Source organism: Aulonocara sp. 'chitande type north' Nkhata Bay, linkage group LG1, assembly GCF_057382095.1.
Source record: "Aulonocara sp. 'chitande type north' Nkhata Bay isolate Kocher_YH1m ecotype deep benthic linkage group LG1, A_spYH_male_GT1.1, whole genome shotgun sequence".
Lineage (NCBI taxonomy): Eukaryota > Metazoa > Chordata > Actinopteri > Cichliformes > Cichlidae > Aulonocara > Aulonocara sp. 'chitande type north' Nkhata Bay.
The window spans coordinates 4,266,725-4,291,900 of NC_141344.1; the positions used below are offsets into that span (position 1 = coordinate 4,266,725).

The 25,176-nt window shown below is 40.5% G+C and overlaps 1 protein-coding gene across 1 annotated transcript in view; it reads right to left on the reverse strand.

The window, feature by feature from the left end:
- The window catches only part of LOC147338539 (neural-cadherin-like), a 326,059-nt gene that overhangs the window by 111,500 nt on the left and 189,383 nt on the right, over positions 1-25,176 (reverse strand). The window contains exon 26 of the mRNA XM_086300701.1: positions 16,628-16,905. Coding sequence (XP_086156827.1) covers positions 16,628-16,905 — 278 coding nt within the window. The remainder of the gene's footprint in view (positions 1-16,627; positions 16,906-25,176) is intronic.

The following is a 25,176-nucleotide window of genomic DNA, read 5'->3' on the forward strand; positions in this document are numbered from 1 at the left end:
AGAAAACATTTTCATTTCTGCTGTAACGTTGGCCACTTTTACACGGCAGTCTAAGGAGACTTCTCTACTTATAGAGCCAGCTTCAAAATGCCATCAGAGGAAATGCAGTTTTTGGCACATTTGTTTGGTTTTTCAGCCCCTGAGGTTACTGCTTATAACAGCAGGTCGCACTAACATCCTATGGTGTCATGTTCTGTGGAAGAACAGTTTACTCCACGGACCAATAAGGATTCTGCAACACTTCACTGGTAAGAAACACTTGTAAGAAAAGTAAATAAGAGAAGGAAGAAGCTACCTGTGATTTTATACCTTTTTATTTATTTGTTGCTTATTGGTTTTTTCCCCCTTAGGCTTTAAAAAGTCATTCATACTCAAAAGTTTTGTTGGCGTGTAAGACTGGAGGTACCAGGAAAACATTCACGCCTGCATTTTCATTTTGGTGATGTCACGCTAATTCTCTGAGCACAAGACAATCCGAGGCATAGTTTTAGACACAATTGCGAAGCTCTCCAATCCTCTTAAGGCAGCTTTGTTTTGCTCATTCGTTGTCTGCTGGGAATTGCGTTTGTTAACGCTGGGCCGGGAACCGTAATCCCACTCCTCCACTCAACCCCCTCACTTCCCAGATCTCATTATTAATCCCAGTGCCTCGATTATCTGCATGTTCTTTCTTCAATCTTGGACTGTAATCTTTTTGTGTGTGTGTGTGTATGCGTTGGGGTCATATCTCAAAGCCCCAAGAGCAGAAAACTATCCTACAGCCATTCTATCTTTTATTAACTCTTATCTTATCTGCATGTGTTATTTCTTCCCCCTTCACTTTTCTTCTTTTCTGTCCTTGCTCCCATTTTCATTATCGTGCTCTTTTATCATTTCCTCTTTCCTCTCCTTGCTACCCTGCACTTCCTTTCCCATTTCCCCCTAATTCCCTTCACCTTTATCCAACTCTGTCTCATTTCCCCAGCCTTTCCCAAATCCCCCTTTTCCTTTCTATTCTCTTCTCCTTTCTATCTTCATTTCCTGACATCCACTGTCTTGCTGCTCCCACTTCTGAACCAGCAGAATCACACATCAGATGTTACAGAGCTCAGGTACTCTAACGTGATTGAAAATGCGACAATCATCTGCATCTCTGGGTTGGCAGCTTCAGCTGCTTTGCCTTGTTCTCTCTCTGTCATCTATTTGGCTGATACTTCACAAAGAAGCAATTCCTGCATTTCCGCTTTGGCTTGCATTCAGTTTTCATAAAACAGATGCACAACGTGTTACTTTAGAGCCAGCATTTAATCATGCACTCAGTTTTAAGCCTTGATCACCAAGTTATGGAACAGTTCTTGCTCACTCCCCTCAGCCTTATGACAGATCCACTGTTACACCAAATAGAAAGTCTACATGTGCATCACAGTTACAAAAGGTCGTCTTTGCCAAGTCTAAAAGTCTCCAGAATACCAGGAAACGTGTTGTTTACACTTGATTGAAGTATGTTTATTCATAGAACATGAATTATGTATCCAGGTTTGGATGTAAAGCACGTTTACTCAACTGAAAGTTCTATAAGTCCATAATATGTCCAGAGTGGGAAAGCACAAGCCTAACGAAGCACAACTATAAAAAGGTATACACAGCTCATCAAGCAGTCAGTGCTGCTACGCTTCAACACAAATGTACACAGGAGGAAAATCGACGTGTGGAACATTACTGGAGGAACAAACAACATTAGATATTTTCTCATTTGGTGTATTGATGATGCTTGTGGAGAGTGCTTCCTGAATCCCATATGTATTCAGACAGTTCACAGCTTGTGGAATACAAAACTGTTCTTGAACCTTTCAGTGACCCCTCGTGACTGCTCGAATTGTCGTGTATAACTCTTAATTTTACTGCATGTCAGTATGTCAAAGGTTATCATCTGAAGACAATAAGAAATAATAAGAGATAGTTTGAGGAAACGTGTTTTTTCTGACAGTATATGTGTGAAGGGGAGCCCAAAAAAATAAAAAAATAAAAAATGCAAGAAGATGTGATATGAAACGTTAAATATGGTGGACTTTTTGTGACTGCAAATCAGGTGAGAATTAAAGATTTGTTGTTGTTGTTCAGCTTTCAAACATGACTGAAATCATGTTTATAGGCTCTCTAAAGAAGCTGTGAACTTCTTGGCATCTACAGCTGATGTGAATAACGCAATGCAAACCCAGATCTGTGGGCAATAATTTAAACCCTTTTATTGTGATTGCAATCTGAAAAGCTGAACCTTTTATGCTTCACCGTATTATTTGTCTTATACACCATGACAATGACAGACTCTCATATGGCTAAAGCTTCAAATAATCAGTTTTGAAATGTGTTTTAAATCGCCTCTGGCATACTACATGTCAGTGATATTCAGGCACTTATGCAGGCTGTGGTGTCACTGAAGCCCAGGCCAGTCTCTGCACCTAAGATGGTTGGTTCATGCATGCCTAATATCTTGACAACATGCTCCACACCTCCTTTTACTTCATCTGAAGATTAAGTTTGCAGAAGCTGTGACCTGTTTGTCTCTTTTGTCTCATTTCCATATCTCTTAGTAAGACACTGAAACAATGCTAGGAATGAAAATGTTAGGTTACTTGCATAACCCCGGTTCTCAGACCAGCACGAGTGAGATGTCTGACTAATCAAACTGACTAAATCTTGCTGGGCAAAGTGAGAAGAGGTGCTTATCTTGAATAATGTCTTCATAGTAACATAGTAACTACCTAAGAGTGGGGGTTCTGCCTGTTCTGGTCATCGCACTCACCAGCCAATCAGGACTGATGATGAGCTAAATGGAATAAACAGGCATATCCCATAGCATGACATCTCACTGGTACTACTCTGAGAACCGGGATTACTCAAGGAACCTACAGTATACCCTCCCAGACAGGTTCTCTTGAGTTTCAGAGATTTTGAAAGATTACAGTGAATGCTTAATGTTTGAATCTATGCAATTCTGCAACATTGATCATTTGTTTGTATTTTAAAGGATTGGAAACTCATTGTAATATTACAAAAGTGATGCATGAAAGAAAATATATCCAACTGCTACTGAACCAGGAACTTTCTTGCTGTGTGATAACAGTACAAATAAAAAAAATCAGTGTTCAGTGATGCTTTGGTTTGGACCTGGCCAAAGATTGGATACCTGCAGCCAGGCATTAAAAAAGTAATATCAGAAAATGTTTTGATTCTTAATGAACCTGATTAAAACCTTAATTTGATTGTTTTTGACCCACAAGACAAAGCTATTTGTTTGAGCAGTAAAAATACAGGTTTCTTCATATGTGAGTGGTTGCAGCATTATTTGTGGATTAGATTAACACTAAGAGTGAGAGGAATAGCTAATAATTGTGTAAGCGTGTGTGCGTGTCTGTGTGCATGTGAGTAATCCAGGGATTACGCCTAACAGGGATCCAGCCAGGCATCCTGCTCGGGTCCAGCGGTGAGCCACATTACATGCTGGCTCGAGCCAGCCAGACTCAAATCCTGCCCTTTTCACTCGCTGCTTCTAATTAAATGAAGCTGAAGGGTAAAATTAACTTCCACAAATCACAGCAAGAAAGCTTAGAGGACACGTGTGTGATGAGGCTTTATGTTCGTCTGCCGTCACATATGTTCAGAGCACATAGATTTGTGTGTTTTCATATGGCTGTACCTGAATATTTGTGTTGTGTTTTTCTAAAGCAGAGAACATGTGTAACAGCAGCTGCTATGGTTTTGTTTTATGTGATGTCCAAAGGTCAAATGCATGCACATATGTATGTCATCAGTGTGCAAGACAGATATTCTACCCAGAATGCAACATCTGTAATCTATTTTGCGGATCATTATAATTTTATTCTAGAGCACTGTCAGCTGTTAGAATTAAGCTCTCTATATAAGACTAAAACCAAAGTATTTATTTTGTAGTATTCATGGGCGTGATTCCACTTTGCTTCATCAAAACATGATCTTTAGCATACGACAGGAAAGTCTGTGGCCAAGTGTGCAACAGTCAGAATGGTAGTTTTCACCTCTGAGGCTACTGGAAAACTGTGGCTGCTCCCACTAAGTTGGGTAAGAGCTGCTGACCGAAGAGAAAAAGTTTTAGAGTCTCTGGGATGTTGTCGACTAGCGACAGGAAGAGTGTAGCAGTAATGCATGTGAGCTAATGTGAGCAGAGAGGTGAGGCAGACGGAAAAGGTTTGATTTTCCAGTCATTGCGATGAGAAGAGCTACTGCTCATTCCCATCAAACAGAGTCCGCTGAGGTGGTCTGGCCATCTGATCAGGTTGTGCATTTCTCCTGGAGAGTTTCCGAATGCACCCAACTTGGAGGAGATCCTGGTGTACACCTACTACTTGTTGCCATGATTATTAATCTCACCCCACCTGGAATCCACTCTGGATCATACACGAGGACCTGCTGGTCAAATAGACATCGGAAATATCCTGATTATTTCTTACTACTATAATTCAACTTCGAGTAAGCCAGAGAAGATGGATGGATGTGACTTTTGAAGAATAGCAACAATGAATTAAAAGTGTATAGTATTTTTGCTGGAAATTCCTGCTCCTAATTATCACTCCAGCATAGTGAATAAAAAACACACTGAAGCGCAACATTCATTATCCTTTCTGATGTGCTGCACCTTTGCTTGTGGAATATGGTAACACAACAAGCATGTGCCAGGAGGAGTCTGCTGCTGACATCATTTTAACCCTTGATAAACAATTAGATGTGACTTATTTTGTTAACATCTAACCATTACAGAGGTCAACAGCGCGAACTGACTGCTAATTTCATCACAAAACTCAAAGTCTGCACGGAGGCACAGTTGAGACAGTGATAAAATCTTAGGCACACACTGGTGTTGTATTTAATTGGTTGCACATAGCTCTTCACTTCCACCATTAAAGAGTCGAGTCTGAGGCTACGCACGGCATCAGGCTGAATTACTTGAAGTTTAAACAGGGTCATCATGTTTCTTCTACCACAGACGCACCAACGAGCTTATTTCGTCATCGGTGTTTGTAGTTGAAAGGATTTGCTGAAATGTTCTCGCCCTGCTTTTGGCCTTGTTTACAGAGTGATTTATGCTAATGAAGACCCTCTCCTTCAGTTCACTTGTTTGCTGGGGATTCGAAACAAGAACTGGCAGCATGTGACAGCTAACATGCAAGATCTTTCATCTAGCAGGAGGTTGTGAAAGGTTTGTTTCTATTTATAACGGCAAGCAATGCAGGAGCACACAGGAGCTGGTGCTCCGCAAAAATACTCTGAAAATCGTTTTTTCTTGTGGCTTGGGGGAAAGGCCACATAGCTAAACCTCTAAACATGTAGGGAAGTAGTATAAACGAAATATTATTAACCAAAATGTAGCAAAACATGGCGGTTTATGCTAAATATGAGAAAGCGATTCTATATTTGAAAAACTCAAGCTCAAGTATATTCAGTGTGGGTTAGTTGTTTTTTATTGTCACATACTCGGGCTTTGGATTAAATGGTCATATTATAAAACCTTCTGATAAGAGAAAGGCAGTTTAATGAACTCTAAATTCTTAAGATGTCCACGCATTCACCCAGGGTTTCATTTGAGGTATATTTTAATATTCCTCATGGGGAAATTTGTCCTCTGATTCTGACCCATCTTAACAGTTATGGAACAGAAGGTGTGGAAGATTTATCTCACCCAGACAGATGGAATTTCAAGCAATCTCCCATCACCTTATCCCTTGTACATCTGCTTGACATTGTGGTGTCATCCCATGACAGTAGCTTCCCTGTCAACACGTCAAAACAGAAAACCATTGCTCCATTTTCACATCATTTCCTGTCTTACTCCAATTGCTACTCGTGCTCAAGTCTGGATGATTTCCATTTTGCTGTTGCTGTGAGTGCCCGTATGCAAAATTAGATGCTGTATAGCTGGGCGCTGACATTTGTATGAAAGGATGAATGCAGCAGTCATTCAAGTGTTGAACTGTTGCCGCAAGCAAGACAGACACATACAGACTAGAGCGTCATGTTGGAGCCTTTTGGTGCTAATAAGGTTATTTTGTGTAGTCGAAATTGTCAAACTGTCTCCTGCTGTCCCAAGTCCTTTTCACTCAAATTCTTTAAACCCAAGAATATAGCAGGATATTTAGAAAGTGTGTGGGAAGCGTATGAATATTTAGAGAAAATGAGCAGTTCAATACAGTGTGATTGCTTAAAGCAGGCTGAAAGCACGGATAAAGAGAGCAAAACTTTTAGAAAAACTGTAGTCTTGTACCTGATCACATGGCAGAGCCATCAAGGAAGGTTTTGACAGGCTAATATGCCTTAATCGTGCTCTGCAATGTAAAAGTGAAGTGTTGGTAGAGATTATTTTTCTGCCAAAGAATCACTGATAGCAAATTGGGTGGCACATCAGCAATAACAGTTCACTCAGACAACTCGTGTTTTAGATAACTAATTATTAGAGCAGGAGGATGCAGTTTGAGTTTGCTGTAAAAGCTCTGAGCTCATCACTCACTGCAAATATAGTCCATATAAATTGGGGGAATGATGAGTAAATATCCCCTCTGGAAGGTACAAGTGGGTGTTGGGGTAGTGGAGGGGTTGAAACAGCAGGCAGCGATGCAAGGTGGGAGGGGTGTGCTTGACATATGACATGAAGAGTGAGGAATATTAGTGTGTTTGGCAGAGTTGCCAGCCTGAACGAGTTCACAGACTTTGCTTAATTAACAAGAAACCTTGACACATCATTGTTCGTTGCTCCACTTAAGCTCCGTGGTGTAGTACCCAGGTAACAGCATGATGCCCCACCAATTAGGGAGCAGTCAAAAACAACAGAGTTCTAACAATCTAGATCACTTTTCACATCCACCTTAGTCTATATAACATTTTTCTCTGCATATACCACATAATCGCTAAGCATGTTTAGGAAAAACACTAATATTATAGTTTTGACAGACAAGGTCCACCTGGGCCAAAGTGAGATCTGGTTGTGGTTGAGCTCCACAGTTGATAATCAAGATGTGACTGAAGACTTTCAGCTTAAATTCAAGGAATTCAACACAAATTTTGTGTCAACTGTTAAGGAAAACAGACATTTTTATACTCGGCCCCCACAATTGACTGAAAAGGAGATTTATGGCTAAGTGAGGTTGGTTCTCTTGTTAATCCATAACAAATTAAGATGACAAAAGTCCTGAAGTTGATGTTAAATGTTGAACTTGCATTTGGCAACCGTTCACCAGAACTGTCAATATGAGGCCCAAAGAGAGGTCAATGCAAATGAACGAGGCTGTCATTAGGCTGAAAAAACCAATTAAACCTATCAAAGCGAGAGTAAGAGCTTTAGGAGCGTCAAAATAAAATCTATTACATTCTTAAAAAGAAGGAACGCACTGAGCAACTCAGCAACATCTTAAGTCTGGAAGACTACAGAACAAGAAAAGTGGACGATCGCTTTGCTCAGGAAAACTCTCTACAACATCTAGCCAAGTTAATTACACGCTCGAAGACGTAACTATATCATTGTCAAAGTCTAGAATTTAAGACACGTCTTCACGAATGGAAATACAGAGGGCTCACAAAAAGGTGCAAACCACTCGTTACAGTCAAGAAGGAAGGCAGATTAGACCAGAAAACATGTGCTGCTCAGCTCTAACAAAACATTTGTTAAGAAGAAACTAAGATGAAGTTGTACCAGAATGACGGAATAAGCAAATGCTCATGATTTTAAACATACCACATCATCTGTCAAACATGGCTGCCAGTGAACTATGTCACTAGTTTGTACTGATGGTGTAACTGCTGATGGTAGCTGGATAGTTTCTGAAGTGTACTGAGCTGTAGTCTCTGCTTAGATTGGGCCAAATGCTGCCAAACTGATCTGACGATGTGCAAATGTATAATGAGCCAAAAGATACTGCAAAAGCAACCCAAGAGTTTCTCAAGGCAAAGAAAAGGGATATTCTTCGATGATCAAGCCAGTCACCTCATCTCGGCCCAATGAAGCACGCTTTTCAGTCACAGAAACAACTACATGTAGAAAGAACCACAACAATGATGTAAAAATAACAAAAATAACAAAATATTACAGAGTAGATTCAAACTGGTAGATGAGAAATTAAGGTCAAGGAAATGAAAGGCCTCAAACAGTCTCTTTGCCTCGTACTGTAGCTGCTGTTGGCAACCCTGCCAACACATACCCACTCAAAATTAAAATTCCTCCAGCAGATGTATGTTAGTTCTAACAGCTGTTACAAGGTTCAAGAATTCCCTTTAGCATGAATAAAAATACTATGTGCAAATTCATTTTAATTCAGCATGACCTACTGTTGCAACCCACCAGTGAGGAACAGCACACTCTTAATGGGGAAATTCAGTGAGAAAAGGGCTGGGAGTTTAAATTAAGAGCTCAGGAGTTATGGGATTATTGGAACATTTGCTGCCATTGTGCAAAAATAAAGATTTCCTTCTGTGGCACCGGGCAAGGCGTTTATTTTGATATGATAATTTCCTTTACATTTTTAATCACCGTCCTTTGCGATTTAGCGTCTAAAGTCAGGACTGAATGAGTGAATGTAGTTATACACACACCACAGGAGCTCTGCCTTCATCTCTCCATCACAGTCTCAAAAGCATATGTTTATAGGTTATTATCAAGCCTTTAATTTCCATCCAGCTTCCATCTTCTCCCCTCATAAAAGCTCGTTTTCTTGCACTGTGGCAAGACATCACTGAAAGCTGGAAATTAATCAGTTACTGATTTTATGCTGACTGAATGTAATAAGTGATCACTGTCTTTCTCTTGGCATTTCAACTTCTTTGTAGACAAGACAGCAGCCAAACTGGAACCTGACTTCCTGCCATACATCCCACACTCTACAACTTATTTAGTCTGTAGTTCAGGTAGTAGAAAAGCTGCAGCACTGGGACTTCTTCATGTCTGGCAGAAGTAAAACCTTGGCAAAAAATAAACCAACCCTACAAGATGTTGACTGATCTCAATGCCAGGAGAGAGCATTCAAACCTCAGAACAGGCTTACTTGCGGTGCACTCGCTTTTCAATGACAACCCGAGATGCTTGGGATTTCTTTATATCTGCGATGTCTGCTCTCCAGGCTGACCCTCAACAAGCAGGGGGATTAGCAAAGCAGTGGAGAGGCTTACAACCACACCTGTGTATTAGCCATGTGATCGCATTTCTAATTTTCTGAGATTAGTCATTATTGAATGCCTTTCCAATAGTTCATGCTTGGAAGAATCATTGTTGTGATGTCACTGAAAATCACATGGAAGTACAATGTGACCCGACCTTATCTGTCAAACGATAACTTTAAAGTTTATAATGCGAGCTCTTCATAATGACGGTCCAATCAGTAGAAATTTTACTTTAGTTTTTTATGCTTTAAAGAAAGGGATGATCAAAAAAACGAAAAACAAAACGAACAAACATCAAAGACCAGAACCAACAATGCGTTAGGTCTCGATGCTTGTGTGTCCAAAACCTCCGCACAACCTATGCCATAGAGTTTGACCTGTTAAAAAAAAATTACACAGTGAGTCACATGTGGTTAGTTAGTCTCTAATATAACCCATCCTGACATAAATACATAGCATACCCAGGTGTGATATACCACAGCTGCTAAAGTTCCCCCTGAATGCATTATTTACGTGTAAAAAATCAGTTTTTAAAATGACACTACCAATTTGTGCGCTGGTTTCAATATTTACATCTTTAAGTCTCCTTGCTGAAGTTTACAACATTGGTCCATCAAAACAGGGGCACAAGATTTTTCACCATTTCCCTCAATCCACAAGACTGAAAACTGTCAGAATCAAAACAACCAGGTAAACCATTTACCCAGAACCTGTTTGTCCTCTTGTTCTGAGATCATAAGTAGGATGTTTGGCCTATATAGCAAGTAGGAGGATGTAATAATAATAATGGATTGCATTTATATAGCGCTTTTTGAAACCCTCAAAGCGCTTTTACAATTCCACTATTCATTCACTCTCACACACTGGTGGAGGCAGCTACAGTTGTAGCCACAGCTGCCCTGGGGCAGACTGACAGAGGCGAGGCTGCCATGTCGCGCCATCGGCCCCTCTGACCATCACCAGTAGGTGGCAGGTGAAGTGTCTTGCCCAAGGACACAATGACCGAAACTGTCCGAGCCGGGGCTCGAACCGGCAACCTTCCGATTACAAGGCAAGGCAAGGCAAGTTTATTTGTATAGCACAATTCAACAACAAGGTGATTCAAAGTGCTTTACAGAGACATTAGAAACAAGAACAAATAAAAAGCATGATTTAAAATTGATTAAAACAAGCAAATAAACTAACTAACTAATTAACAAACAAACAAACAACAGTATATAAAATCAAAACAGATAAAATCAGAACAGTAGATAAAATCAGTAGTTAAATGTAAGTTTTGAAATTTAAGCTTAAAGTGTGGATTTGGTGCTTTATTCAAATGCAGCTGAGAACAGGTGAGTCTTCAACCTGGATTTAAATAAACTGAGTGTTTCAGCTGATCTGAGGCTTTCTGGGAGTTTGTTCCAGATATAAGGAGCATAAAAGCTGAATGCAGCTTCTCCGTGTCTGGTTCTGACTCTGGGAACTGATAAAAGACCGGATCCAGATGACCTGAGGGATCTGGAAGGTTCATACTGGGTCAGGAGGTTATTGATGTATTTTGGTCCTAAACCATTCAGAGCTTTATAGACCAGCATCAGAACTTTAAAGTCTATCCTCTGACGGACAGGCAGCCAGTGTAAGGACCTCAGAGCTGGACTGATGTGGTCCACTTTTTTGGTCTTAGTGAGGACTCGAGCAGCAGAGTTCTGAATGAGCTGTAGTTGTCTGACTGGTTTTTTAGGTAGACCTGTAAAGATGCTGTTACAGTAATCAAGCCTACTAAAGATGAATGCATGGACTAGTTTTTCCAGGTCCTGTTGAGACATCAGATCTTTTATCCTTGATATATTCTTGAGGTGATAGTAAGCTGACTTTGTTATTGTCTTAATGTGTTTTTCTAAGTTTAGGTCTGCATCCATCACTACACCCAAATTTCTCGCCTGGTTTGTGGTTTTTAGATGTATAGATTGAAGTTCTCTGGTGACCTGTAATCGTTTTTCTTTGGCGCCAAAGACTATTACCTCAGTTTTGTTTTTGTTTAGCTGGAGAAAATTGTGGCACAACCAGTCATTGATTTCCTCAATGCATTTACCAAGAGCCTGTACAGGGCCTCGGTCTCCTGGTGACATTGTGATATATATTTGTGTGTCATCTGCATAGCTGTGGTAGTTTATTTTGTTGTTGTTTATAATCTGTGCCAGTGGGAGCATGTAGATGTTAAACAGAAGGGGTCCCAAGATGGAACCTTGGGGAACTCCACATGTGATACTTGTCTGCTCAGATGTGAAGTTACCTATTGATACAAAGTATTTCCTGTTTTCTACGTATGTTTTGAACCAGTTTAGTACAGTTCCTGAAAGACCTGTCCAGTTCTCCAGTCGTTTGAGTAATATGTTGTGGTCAACTGTATCAAATGCTGCACTGAGATCCAGCAAAACAAAGACTGACATTTTTCCACTGTCTGTATTCAGACATATGTCATTAAACACTTTGGTCAGAGCGGTTTCAGTGCTGTGGTTCTGTCTAAAACCTGACTGGAAGGCATCGTAGCAATTATTCTGTTTTAAGAAGTAACTGAGCTGTTGAGAAACTGCTTTTTCAATGATCTTACTTAAAAATGGGAGATTTGAGATCGGCCTGTAGTTGTTCATTTGTGTCTTGTCAAGATTGTCCTTTTTCAGTATAGGTTTGATTACAGCAGTTTTTAGTGATTCTGGAAACACACCTGATAATAAAGAAAAGTTGACGATCTGTAACAGGTTTGACTCTAAAGTCTTTGAGACCTTTTTGAAAAAACTTGTTGGCAGGACATCTAAACAGCAGGAGGAGGAGTTCAGTTTACCTAAGATGTCCTCCAGGTCTTTGCTGTTAATAGGTTGAAACTGTTTCATGGTGTTTAAACAGTTTTTTGGTGGACACAGTACACATCCTGGATCTGCTGTTGATGTACCAATTGCTTGTCTAATTTTTTGGATTTTTTCTGTGAAGAATTTGGCAAAGTCATTGCAGGCCATGGTTGAATGAAGTTCAGCTGCCACTGGCACAGGAGGGTTTGTTAGCCTGTCAACTGTAGCAAATAAGACCCGAGCATTATGGCTGTTTTTAGTGATGATGTCAGGGAAGTAGGACCTCCTTGCACTCCTCAGTTGTAAATTATAATTGTGAAGTTTCTCTTTATAGATGTCATAATGAACCTGGAGGTTTGTTTTTCTCCATCTGCGCTCAGCTTTCCTACACTCTCTTTTTTTCATTTTTCACCAGTGTGGAGTTTCTCCATGGAGACTTTTTCCTTCCAGAGATAACCTTCACCTTAATGGGAGCAATAGTGTCCATTACATTTAACATGTTAGCATTGAAGCTATTGACGAGCTCATTGACTGACCCTCTGGGCAGGTCAGGTGTTAATGGGAAGACCTGGTTAAAAATTGCACTACTGTGTTCAGTTATACACCGTTTTGTGATCACTGTTGTTGATATATTTGTGTGGGCTGAGATTTTACTTTCAAAGAAAACACAGTAATGATCAGACAGGCCCACATCAGACACAGTAACCTTTGAAATGCTCAGGCCTTTGGAGATCAGTAGGTCAAGAGTGTGTCCTCTATTATGTGTGGCCTCTGTTACATGCTGAGTCAGCCCAAAGTTGCCCAGAGTGTTACTCAGGTCTTTAGTCCCTTTGTCCTGAGGGTTGTCCACATGAATGTTAAAATCCCCAGCAATAATTACACAGTCAAAATCAACGCAGATCACAGACAGCAGTTCACTGAGGTCATTAAAAAAAGTCTGTGCAGTATTTGGGAGGCCTGTAAACATTAAGAAACACAACTTTGGATGGGGCCTTCAGCTGCAAAGCCACATATTCAAAAGACTGAAAACTTCCAGGAGATAGCTGCTTACATTGAAATGATTCATTAAATAAGACAGCAACCCCTCCTCCTCTCCTGCTCGCCCTGACCTCACTGATAAAACTGTAGTTAGGAGGGGTCGTCTCGATGAGAACAGCTCCACTGTTACTTTGGTCCAACCAAGTTTCAGTTAAAAACATAAAATCAAGGCTGTGCTCAGTGATTAAATCATTAATTAAAAATGTTTTCCCAGCTAGAGATCTAATGTTTAATAAAGCCAACTTAAGTGTTTTAGAGGTATTACTTGTCCCCTCGTGTTTGGGAGCAGTCTGTGGCACACAAGGTATGTTTACTATGTTTAAAGATCTTTTAGAGTGCAGCTCTCTGTGTTTTGACCAGGCCACATGTCTCCTTCTGTCACCTAAAAGTACAGAAATTTTAAAACCTTTTTGGGGGACAAAAAGGGATTGGGACGGGGGGTAGATCTGAGCCCAGCATTGACCCGCTCCATCATCTCCTCAGTGAATTTCAGGTGTGGGGAGGAGGGAGAAAGGGAGGGGGAGGAGGGTGATGGCCTGTCAGGGGTTTGGGGGACTGGGGAAGGTCGTGGTCCCTTGTCCTGGTCGTTGGTGTTGTTGAGAGAGTTGGAGGCAAATAGGGACCCCTCTTCTTGCCTTAGATGTCTCTCCTTTCTGAGGCTCTTCCTCAGATGCCATGGATGTCTCTCCTTTCTGAGGCTCTTCCCGGGTGGGGGCAAATGGAGCTCCTCCTCAAGGTTTCTGCTGGGCTTTGTCTGTTCTTGGAGTACTGTTTGTTCCTCTTTATGAGATAACTCCTAGTTTATCTCAGCCTTGGCACCAAGCACGGATGGATGACGTATGGAATAAAACAAGTTGGAGGTGAACAGTTTCACCCCTGACTTGTTAAAATTAAATCCATTTGCTTTGAACAGATGCCTGCGTTCCCAAAAAATATTAAAGTTGTCGATAAAATGCACTGAATGGTCAGCACATGCTGATATAAGCCATTTATTCAGTGTAAACAACCTGCTGAATCTCTCGTCTCCTCCTCTGACCGGCGGTACAGGTCCACTGATGAATACAGCTGCATTCAGAGAGTTTACAGTATTTAATAATCCAGTAAAGTCCCGTTTCAGAACCTCCGACTGTTGTTTGGACACATCGTTTGACCCTGTATGCAGAACAATGTTTGTCACAGTTGGATATTCATCTGCAATTTGAAGAATTCTCTCCTTCAGGTTGTTGACCATATCGTTAGGAAAGCAGAGGACTTTAGTGTTCTTACCGCACATCCTTTGTACATCCTTTACGGCAGAGTCACCCACAATCAGAGTTTCAGGCCTAGCCTTTAGCTTTCCCTGTGGCCTTTCACTTTTCAACAGATTTTCAGACCTTATTTCGCTGCTTTTAGATGGATGGTTGTCCGATATAGATCCAGGGTCCTTTGATAGTGCAGCAAATCTGTTCTGCAGTTTCACATTCAGTTGTTTTGGAGGTTTGTTGTTAACCTTCCTATTCACGGTTGTCCAGTCCTGTTTCCTCCCGTATACAGGGGTAGAAGAGCTTCTCTGTCTCGTAGGAAGTGAAGGCCAGTCGGTTTCAGAGATTTCAGCTCGCTGTGCCCTGCCTGTGATACGTCCTCCCCCTTCCAGGAGACATGATTTATGTCTTGGTTTTGCACCAAGACAGTCTAAGGGGGGATTATCACTTGAGGATTTATAATAATGCACAGAGTCTACTTTCTTGGTCATGTTATCTGTGCTCCTTAGCTGTGTACTAGCTTGCTCATCGCCATTGTTTTGAATCAAAGGCAAGGTTGTTTCATTTCCACACAGTCCATTTACCTCCACGTTTACTTCTAAGCGATGAATTTTTGTCTCCAGTACTGCAATCTTCTGCAGGAGGCTGTGGTAGTCATCTGTGGAGAGGGAAGGCATCTTGTTGCTAGTTTGCCTAGCGGTTAGCACCTTTCCAGGCTATTGAGGCTGCTCGGTGCCCAGACGCTGTAATCAGGCTTCAGCTGTGTCTAGGCCACAGACACACGGAGCGCTGAGGATAAGGTAACCATAAAATGTTGCTGTTTCTGTTAAGAACACTCTAGTCCTAATGATCTACAAGTGTCCAGAAGTTATCGCAGGTAAGCTCACACGGAAAAAAGGGAAAAAATCAGCGTAAAAATCAATAAAAATCAATATAAGAAGCAAAGCATTCAAGAGCAAAGAGATGAAGCGTCCACACTCACAAAGGGGAGGAGCAAGACGAACTGCCAACTCTTGAGCCACGATCGCCCTAAGTAGGAGGATGTATAGAATACCGCAGAGCAACTGGACAAATATATATGACTCTGATCCTCCATCGCCATGTTTTTTTTTGTTTTATGCAGTTTTATGCAAGCATCTTATTGATTTATCATTATTTAGTTCAGTTAGTGGCCTTCCTTCCTGAGAAGTTAACTTTCAAAGAATAATTAACTTTCACAATGCAATTAAAAAAAATCGCCAACAAGAACTGAACCTCTTTGCACTTGATTAGTCACAGTGTATCAGCAGTTGGCAAAACCCAACAAGACATAAGATACAATTTAAAGAACGTCTTTTGGGTTTTGTCCTGATAGCTCCCCTAAAGCTATGCTAATTTTAACTATTATTTTATTTTTATTATTAATGTTTTTCTGTTACTGTCAGTCATTTTCTGTTACCCCTCTGAAATGTTGTAAAGACAGTGAGACATTATCTCTGTAGTTTTTATATCAATATTTCCATTTCAACAGAGCGGTGAAAATCTGCACAAATATAAGGACGTGAGCTGGAGGAGAAAATGAACGGTAAAATTAATAACAATAAACCCTTTTGGTCGCAAAATATGAAAAATATCATGAAAATACACATGCATAAAAACAAACAAAATGCTCCTCTACAGCAAAATAATCTTTAAAAACACGATGTTTTTTTTTTCATTTCCAAATCACATCTCCAGTTATTCCAAATGACAGTGAACATCTCACTTTGCCACCTTCCTAAACGAAAATTTGAGATTGATGAGAAATAAAGGTCATTAAGTGACATGGATGAGGGCACAGTCAGAAAAGCTTTTCATCTAATTACACTTTATATTTAGGCACAAATGTAGTGATAGGAGAAAAATTGCACTAGTATAAGGTCAGTAATGATGTGCACACTGTGCAGCCCATTTCGATTTTTACAAGTACTGCATGAATGTAATAATTTATCATGTTTACTTCTGCAAAATTCTGCAAATGAGTGAAATTAAAGGGAATTTATTACTAACCTGAACATATTTCTAAACAACTAAAAACAACCTGCTAAAGTTCGTATGCTGCTACATTAGGACACTCAGCAACAAGATTTTGTGAGTGTCATAATGAAACTGTGAAGGTTGAACAATTTGTTGCATTTTGAAGTTAATTTTCAACATGATCAGTAATCTCAGTGTACTTAATATTGTAAACTACAGACTATACAACACTGCAGATTGAAATCCCAGCAGTGTAATGATCCCATATGAGGAGCATTGCAATGGTCTACCTTTCGTAGACCATTGCAATGACAGCTGGGATGAGGTAGGAAAAGAAGATTAAAAACAAAGCAGAGGAAAACAACTCACCTGTAGCCATGCTGAGTGTCCACGCACACTCCACCGTTGTAGCAGGGGTTTCTGGGATATGTGGCACAAGGCTGATGGGACTGTTCTCTGCCTGGGCAGGAGCACACCGCTGTGGATTCAACTGTCACAGACACAAGACTCATAGTCCCACAATCCACCACTGTGGGCGTGTCCCGCACGTTCAAAGTGTTGGAGCAGCCACCTGTCCCGCCACACTCGGAGCTGGGACACTCATCCACCCGGACCTGGAACACGCTGACCTGCAGGAAAGACTGGAGCTGGATGGAAAGAGAAAAAGAGAGCACTTATCAGGCAGATTGTCATGTCACGGTAAAAGCACAGGGTAAAATTTTAGTCGAACTTTTATCTCTCCAAGCACAGCAGGCATCGTAATGGTATGGATTTTTTTTGGACATCTACTTCTGAGTCTGTAAATAGCACAACAGGGTGCATTTCCCTTTGCACAGACATGAACTGGTAGGAGATGCTTTAGAGAGGCAACAAAACCTCACCCACTTCCCACACATAAACAGTGCCGACTGGGCTGAATCAATGGACAAAGACGAGTAACATGGACCTTTGTCTGGTAATGAACCCAGACCTCTGCACTTTGCCATCTACGATGTAAAACAAAAACATTAACAGCTACATACTGAAACACCACTTGGTCTCTTTAATAGTTCCTCACAGAATATGCCTACTTTTCTGAGAATATGCTTGCACTTTCTGCACACCCATCCAAGCGCTTAAATTGTATGGTAAGTACTGACAGTGTTGACAGCTTTCACAATGAAGCAGCTGCAGCCACGATCACATCAGTCACACTCAAGAATAACATGTGGCTGAGGTCAGGTTTGACTAAATCCTTTGAGTGTGTGTGTGGGATAATGTTGGCCTAACTTTTGTATAAAGTGAGCTATTTATAATTTGAAGTAAAGTTTAAAGTTAGTTTGACAAACTTTAGCTCTCAGTACAACTTACTATTATGTAGGTGAGAAGTAATTAAAGTAATTACACGGGTAAATGTAACCCAAGTTTAGTCGTTAGATGTCAGCCCAAATCGGGAAGCAAAATCTGTGTAACACCAGATGAGTGAAGGGGTCTCATACATTCAGCTGCACCCTGATTACCTGATAATCTACTTTGATTGACAGCTAGATGTATTTGTGGAGCTGTGTGCCAATTTAAATAAAAAACATCAAGAATGTAAAAACTGATTTCCTTGGAAACAGATGAGTAAAATTAAGCTTATCTGTTATGCCACGCTGGCTGCAAATCCCTCGACTTGCAAGAGAAAATGAACTGATTCCAAACCAGCTTTAATGTTAAAGTGTTTGGACTCTTTTGCCATAACCGATCGAATTATGCTGCAGCCTGTGTACCCATTAAAGTATTTCAATGTGTATTATGTTTACTGTCTAGACCAAAAAGTCCTGATTGAATCTTTTCAGTGAAATAATTGTAGTTATATATAATTTTCTGATCAAGTTATTTTTTTCATTTTCATGTAGATGTAAGTTGGACATCTGATGTCTGACTGGATGCACAACCAGTTGGGAACAATGTTGATAAGAGCAAACTCGGTGTGTGAATGTGTTCGGATTACCGAAGGCTGTTCAAGTAATTGAGTTATTTTTCTGCGCTGGCTCCTGGAAAAGTGGGCTAAACGGTGATGAAGCAGAGGGGAAACTATGACTCTCCAGGTTGAGCAATTTGATAAAGTGATGTGAAAGAAAATTAAATGGAAACTGTATGTTGTTTGTATGCTTTTGGATGAGTCGACTTTCACTGGTAAAGCTGACAAAGGTCAACTGAGTTTGTGCACACATTTGTGTGCTCATGAAGAGGGGCGAGCACACACATACAGACATACTGGGGGTAGATGGTACTGAATATGAACGCGGGTCGCTTTATGCTCAATATTCCAGGCAGGCTGGACTTTAGTCAGTGTGAACCGATCGCACTGATTAACCAGACGGTGCTGCAGGGACTGTAACTTTGATAAGGATTTTGTTTTATGGATCAGTTATACTTCTGACTGATGTCTCATAACATCTGACGTCATTAGCAGTAATGTCCTCCCATTCAAAACTCGCTTCTTTCATTTAAACTACCTGTGTCATTAATTTTTGTACTTCATAGCAACTCAGACACAAATGCTTCTCTTCATTGGTTTCTCTCATCTAATGCTGCTGAAGGTATATGCATTCTTACAGCAAATTAATTTGAAAGGAGGTTGGCTGCATGAGAGCTCAATAAAAGGGGCCTATAGATGATCACACACATATATATAGCTATGGATATCTGAATCCCATTTCCTGTGCCCTTGGTCTGTGTCACTGTGCACTGTATCATGACAGACTATTAGCCAAACATGGTTTGGCAACCCTATCTATCTGCCAGGAAATCATATAAGAAATGTAATTTCTATATACAAAATTTGCAAAAGCTCATTTGGTTTGCAGGAAACATTATGCAGGTTTTTTAATCAACATGAGGAAATGTTTTTAATGAACCTGTTGGCATGTAGCAAATATATTAAAGCTGAACTTATCAATGGTTCCAGTGTTGTTTTCCTCCAGGCACACTCTCAAATTTTAAGTGTACAATATCCATTTGTATGTTTATGTTGAGCGATGTGCAGCACCTTGTTAAGGCTAAATAAAAATAGCAGCCTGGCTTTAAAGGAAAACTTTCGAGTGACTCGAGACTCAAGTTGTTATGTATATTTAAATGGCCTGCATTTGTATAGCGCTTTTCTAGTCCATAGGACCCCAAAGCGCTTTACACTACATTCAGTCATCCACCCATTCACACACACATTCACACACTGGCGATAGCAAGCTACATTGTAGCCACAGCTGCCCTGGGGCGCACTGACAGAGGCGAGGCTGCCAGACACAGGCGCCACCTCTGACCACCACCGGTGTTAGTATGTACGGGGTTAGTATCTTGCCCAAGGATATTTGGCATGCAGCCAGGATGCAGCCTGGGATCGAACCACCGACCTTCTGATTAGTGGCTGACCTGCTCTGCCACCTGAGCTACAGCCACCCCTATATTTAATTAAACAAGACATACGTATGCAACTTCTGGACACTGGTGGAAGAGCTGTTGGCTCTGTATGCTCAACATTTACAAAAATAGCAGAATGTGTACAATGGTGTACCATATCAGTCATCATATCTTGACAAGATAAACAATAACTGACATATTCCTCCACTGAAATGAATGTAGTTAGTACAGTAATGAGGATGCTTTTGGTCCTCTCCAAGGTTTCTGTTAGAGTAATAAGTGAAAACAATTTAAGCTTTACAAAATTTTATGTTTCAAGCTGTGCCTTTGATCTCAAAAAATATATCTGAAACACAGCATGCAACTCGGATTGAACAAAACGGCATCTGCTGTGTACTGTGTACCATTGTGACATCGTAATGGAATCCAGCAGGGGCGAACGTTTTTGAGTGTAGCTGCTAAAAAGTTCTAATTGTCTTGAATATTTGCTGGAACTGGAGGGCAAACGTCATCCTTTGCAGTAGACTGAAACGTGACCTGCATAAGAGAACTACATGTGCTGGTTTCTACAGCTTAGATGTTCAAACATTTTTACAAACGGTTAAGATGACATGGTTTGAACTTGGTGGAGAGCGGTATAAATGGAGGTGCGAGACAGAGACTGTATGTTTGTATGTATTCAGTTTAGCAAAAGTGTTTGCGACACACTGAGCACATAAATCAAATTGTGAGAGGCAGACTATGCCGCAGGGAAAGGAGAGAAAGGGGTACAATGGAGAGGGGAATGCCAGACACGGGAGTATGAGGAGGAGTAAGATATCTGGGGATAAGGTGCTTTGCGGTGGAGTCAGAGTCATGCTGGCTGTCAGTTGGTTCTTAAAGCAGTGGGTGAGCTGAAAATAACTTTATAATAATTTTTGTCTGCTAGCGTCTTACACAGCCATGTGTGCAGGAAATCACTACATTGGTCTCATCCTATTCAACGGCACCAGATGGAGGGCTTTGCTCATTCTAGTATTTCTTGTTACTCTGGCACACCAACAAGGCATTTCAAAATACTCACAAAAGGAGATTTGATGTTTCCCTCTCTCTCATCCAATATTTCTTATTTATACATAATGCACAACTTTTTAAACTTCTCTGCAGTTGCAGCGTGCGCCGATCTGTCATTCTTTTCTAAATCATTTTACTTTGAAAGACATTTATTTTAAAAGAACACTACTGTACTCTCCATTGGAGTTTGCATCCCCAGGAGCCTAAATGGCTGCACAGACATGAGCGTGCTCCATCTTTTGTATCTGGTCTCCATTGAGACATGCACTGAATTTCAAAGGCAGAACAGTGTGTATAGCAAGGAATAAAGGACCAAAGGGATCTATTGTTCCTTGGACTATTGTTCCACTGCATTAAGAAGTTCCCTCAGTCCTCTCCCCTGCCCTCGGGGCCACATTACTATAATGACAACATGAACCTTGGTATCTGAGCACCATACCGATGATTTTTTAAAAAAAGTCAAAAACCAGTGTAGTATCATTAGCAGTCAAGTAGAGCGTGATGGATTGAAAACACTGACGGATAACTTCCATTATGGAGGTAGAGCAAGCAGAAATAGAGAGGGTATAAAGACTTTTTTTTTAAAAACCCTCCTACTTCTGAGGCATTACAGGAGAATTGAGAACATTAATAATAAGAACTGCTTCATCTTCTACACCCCCCCTCCTTTCCCTCTTTCTTTCTCATCCAGCTCCACCCCCTCACAATCTCCCCCACCCTCCCCAATCTCTCCGACTCTCGTTCATCCTCTCTCGCCACGCTTCACATCTCATTCTGATCAATGTCTTCTCCGGAGAACCTGGCTGAATTCAGATGAAAAGCTCCGCGCTCTCCTCACAAATCACACCTGAAAGCCCCGGCTACCTCACCACTTACACATCTTTCTCTCCCTCTCTGCTTTCCTCATCCTGGAAACTTATTAGTACACTTGCAAATCTTTCCATCCTTTGATAGTCAAATGCAGAGAAAAACAAGTAATTTCCCCATGGGGATCAATAAAGTATCCATTATTATTATTATTATTATTATTATTAGTCACGTGAAACAACAAGAGGTTAACTGAAAAGAACGTGGCTGAGGGCTGAGTGTGGCGAATGACCTGAGCTGACCACCGGGACCACAGCTGGATTCTCACGGTTTTCTCCCTGACAGACACGCACATGCAAATCCAAACTAGCTCATCTTTCCCTCCGAGGACACCAGTTCAGCTCTCTGTGCTGTGAAATGCATACAATTCAACGTCTATGGTTCAGGCTCTCTCAAACACACACATGCACACACACAGGTCCCCTACTTCCATTCAGACTTCTGAAACGTGAAATGAGGTCTGACTGAAGCCAGCGACCAGGGGGCATTAGTGTGATATAGTAAAATGTTTGTTTTTTACCAACTCCTTTTCTGCAGTGGTGGAATGCATTTTTTTAATACAACCTTTCCTTTCTATAAATGTAATTTAGAAATACAATATACGATTAAATACAGAAATATAACTGTACACAACAAAGTACAGCTCTGATTCCTTTTCTCTTTTTGTTGTTTCCCCCCTCTTCCTCTCTTTTGTGCAATAGCCAGAGTACTGAATTACAAGCATACTACACACTGTGTATTTCTGTTAGAGTCAAATTAAGCTGGATTTAAATGGATTTTCCATACTCATGGACCATGAAGTATAATATATTTTCTTTTCCTGGTTGGCCCAGAAATAATCCAGTACAACGGTCAAAATCAGGTCTCACCTTCCCGTGTCCCACATACCAGAAATGATTTGAATTCTTACACAAGGCTGAGGTAAAACTTTGGACACCATAAATGGCATCACACAAAAAAGGGTTTTAAACCAGAAGTGGATTGTTTGGATAAATATACTCATCCCCGGTGTTACAAACTGGGAAGGCTGATGCAGCAAGTCAAGTCCTAGTGCTGAACTGTTTAAAATGTACATGTGTATATCCAACACACTGACATGCTGTTCAGTACATTAGTACGGGAGGCCAAATGCAACATAATTATGCATGTTTATTTGGTTCAAAAGGCTAAGATAGGGTTGAGTATAAGCAAAATAAAATGGAATGCAATAACATTCAGGACTGAACTCTCTCTCTCATGAAATCATGTTTATAGAAATGTCAAACAAGCGGACAAGATGACCTTGAGCTCAGGAAAGCAACATCTGTTCTAAATGAACCACTAACAACATTTTTGTATCATTTTTTCTATTTAAATTAACGAGATAGTTTAAAGTAAGGACATAAACCTCATTCTAGAAACATACAGCCTGACCATTAAAAACACTACATTCCCTTTTCATTTCCTTTTCATGTAAATAAGCACAAGTGTAATCACAAAGCAGATGACGAACAACCTGAGATGATGGCTCAGCGGCTTTTCCACATTCAGTCAGTCTACTTCAATCACGCGTGCTTTACAATTTACAGATCACAGTGAAACAAACAAAGACAAAAATACGCTTACGGGCAAAGCATTTTAGAACAAAACAACAGCATTTCTTTCTGATTCACACAAACAGTGGAGATTTAGCATAATGCTTTGCAACATCCCAGCATTTAAAGGCACAATAAAAGGTTTTCACAGGACTCGATGTGGTGTGTGAGAAATTAAATACACCTTTCCCCTCTTCTATATGTGGACAGGTATCAGCCTAATCAAACGTAGCTTAATAGGTAATTGTGAATAAGTGTGACCACTTTTATAAAAACAGAAGTCTTTCCAGGAGTGGACGTTCCAATGAATTCACCCCGAGCTCCGACCATGCAACACTAAGCAAGCAGTAAAGCGAAGCTGCTAAACAAGAGTGAGCCAAAATACCTCCACAATGATGTGGATGTGGTATGGGACTACTTTTATAAATAAAGGTTAAATTAAAAATGATCATGAAGGAAAGATGGCAACCACACAACCACATTTATGACATTAGTGAGTTTAATAGAAACATGTAACTAAATAATAGCTTCTCGCAATTAGCAAGTGTTGCCCTCTTTACTGAGACAAAGATATATGATGTTTCAGGAAGCCACTATATAGAAATCAAATGCCTATAGAAAGGTTAACTCCAGTATTTAGCTGTAACTTCTTCACAGTCCATGTGATCAGTACACTTAATGCTGAATGTGACCAAGTTAAAAACACAGTTGAAAAGCAATCTGCTGGAGAAAAGTGCAAACACTGAACGCCCTTTTGAGAAACACGCAAGATGTGATCACACCCCGAGGTGTTTTCACACCTGCTGCGCACAGAGTGGTTAAATTAAACTCTACATTGTTTACAGCAGATCTGGTTCATGTGGATACACGAGAACGGTTCGACCAAACACTTGTGTTGTATTACCAGCTGATTCCAGCCTAAAAATTTGTTCTCGAATCAGGTCCATGTCAGACTCAGTGCTGGCACTTGCACAACAGTATCATGGGCTTTTTGCTTTCAATCTTGATTTCCTTAAGGTTTCAAAAAATATATGAACTGTTTTCTTAAACTATTAAAGGCAAATTTTGACATGAACAGACTGAGTGAAATCTCAGCATGCCACTGTCAATCAGACAATCAGGAGCTAAGTAAAACTGCTAATCACCTCATGAACCTTGTAATGGAGCCTAGTGATAAGGCCAAATATTACTTAATATTCTCTGCTTTTTGTTTTTCAGGCTTCTTCCCACAGTCCAAAGACATGCATGTTAATTTAATGGGTGATTCTGAATCGGCTGTGGGTGTGAACGTGAGCTTGAATGATTGTCCGTCTTCCTGTGTTAGCCCTCTGATAGACTGTAGCCCACCTCTCACCCTTTGACAGCTGTGACAGCCTCTGGTCCCCCAGCGACCCTGAATTGGATAAGCAGCTAAGAATGGATGGATTACATAGCACCAACTACCCTCAACAATCTTTTCAGGGAAGAATACACCGTAAGCTCAATACCTTGCAAAAATATGACAACGAAGAAGAAGAAAACCTGTCAAGGATATAACAATCTAATAACTCATTTCTTTGTGAAAACTCCACTGGAAACCTTTTAAGTTCTAGGGAGAACCTTAGACTCAGATACCAAATGACAATACCAAATAAAAAAAGGTAACAAACAGCTTCATGTCTGATTTTTATGAAGTAAGACAGGACTATGTGTCATCCACATAGCCCTGAGAATGTTGTTGGATTGGATGGTTGTGGAGATGAAGGTTGGTTCAAATATTTCATCTCTGCTATTGAAATCATTTTTTAATTATTATGTCATCAAAACAAAACGTATCAGACACCTTTTTAAAGCATCACTCAGTACAGCTACTCTGTTCGAGTCACCACTCTGTCACTTACTAGTGTGTTGAATAACACAAGCTTTCTGAGCATGTGAACTGCAGAATCTGTTCAAATGCATTTAATATTGGACTGCTAATTATAGCACTGCTTTATGAATCACTGCTGCATATATCTGTCAGGGAGTGATTGGACTAAACTATAAATTATTAAAAGCAGC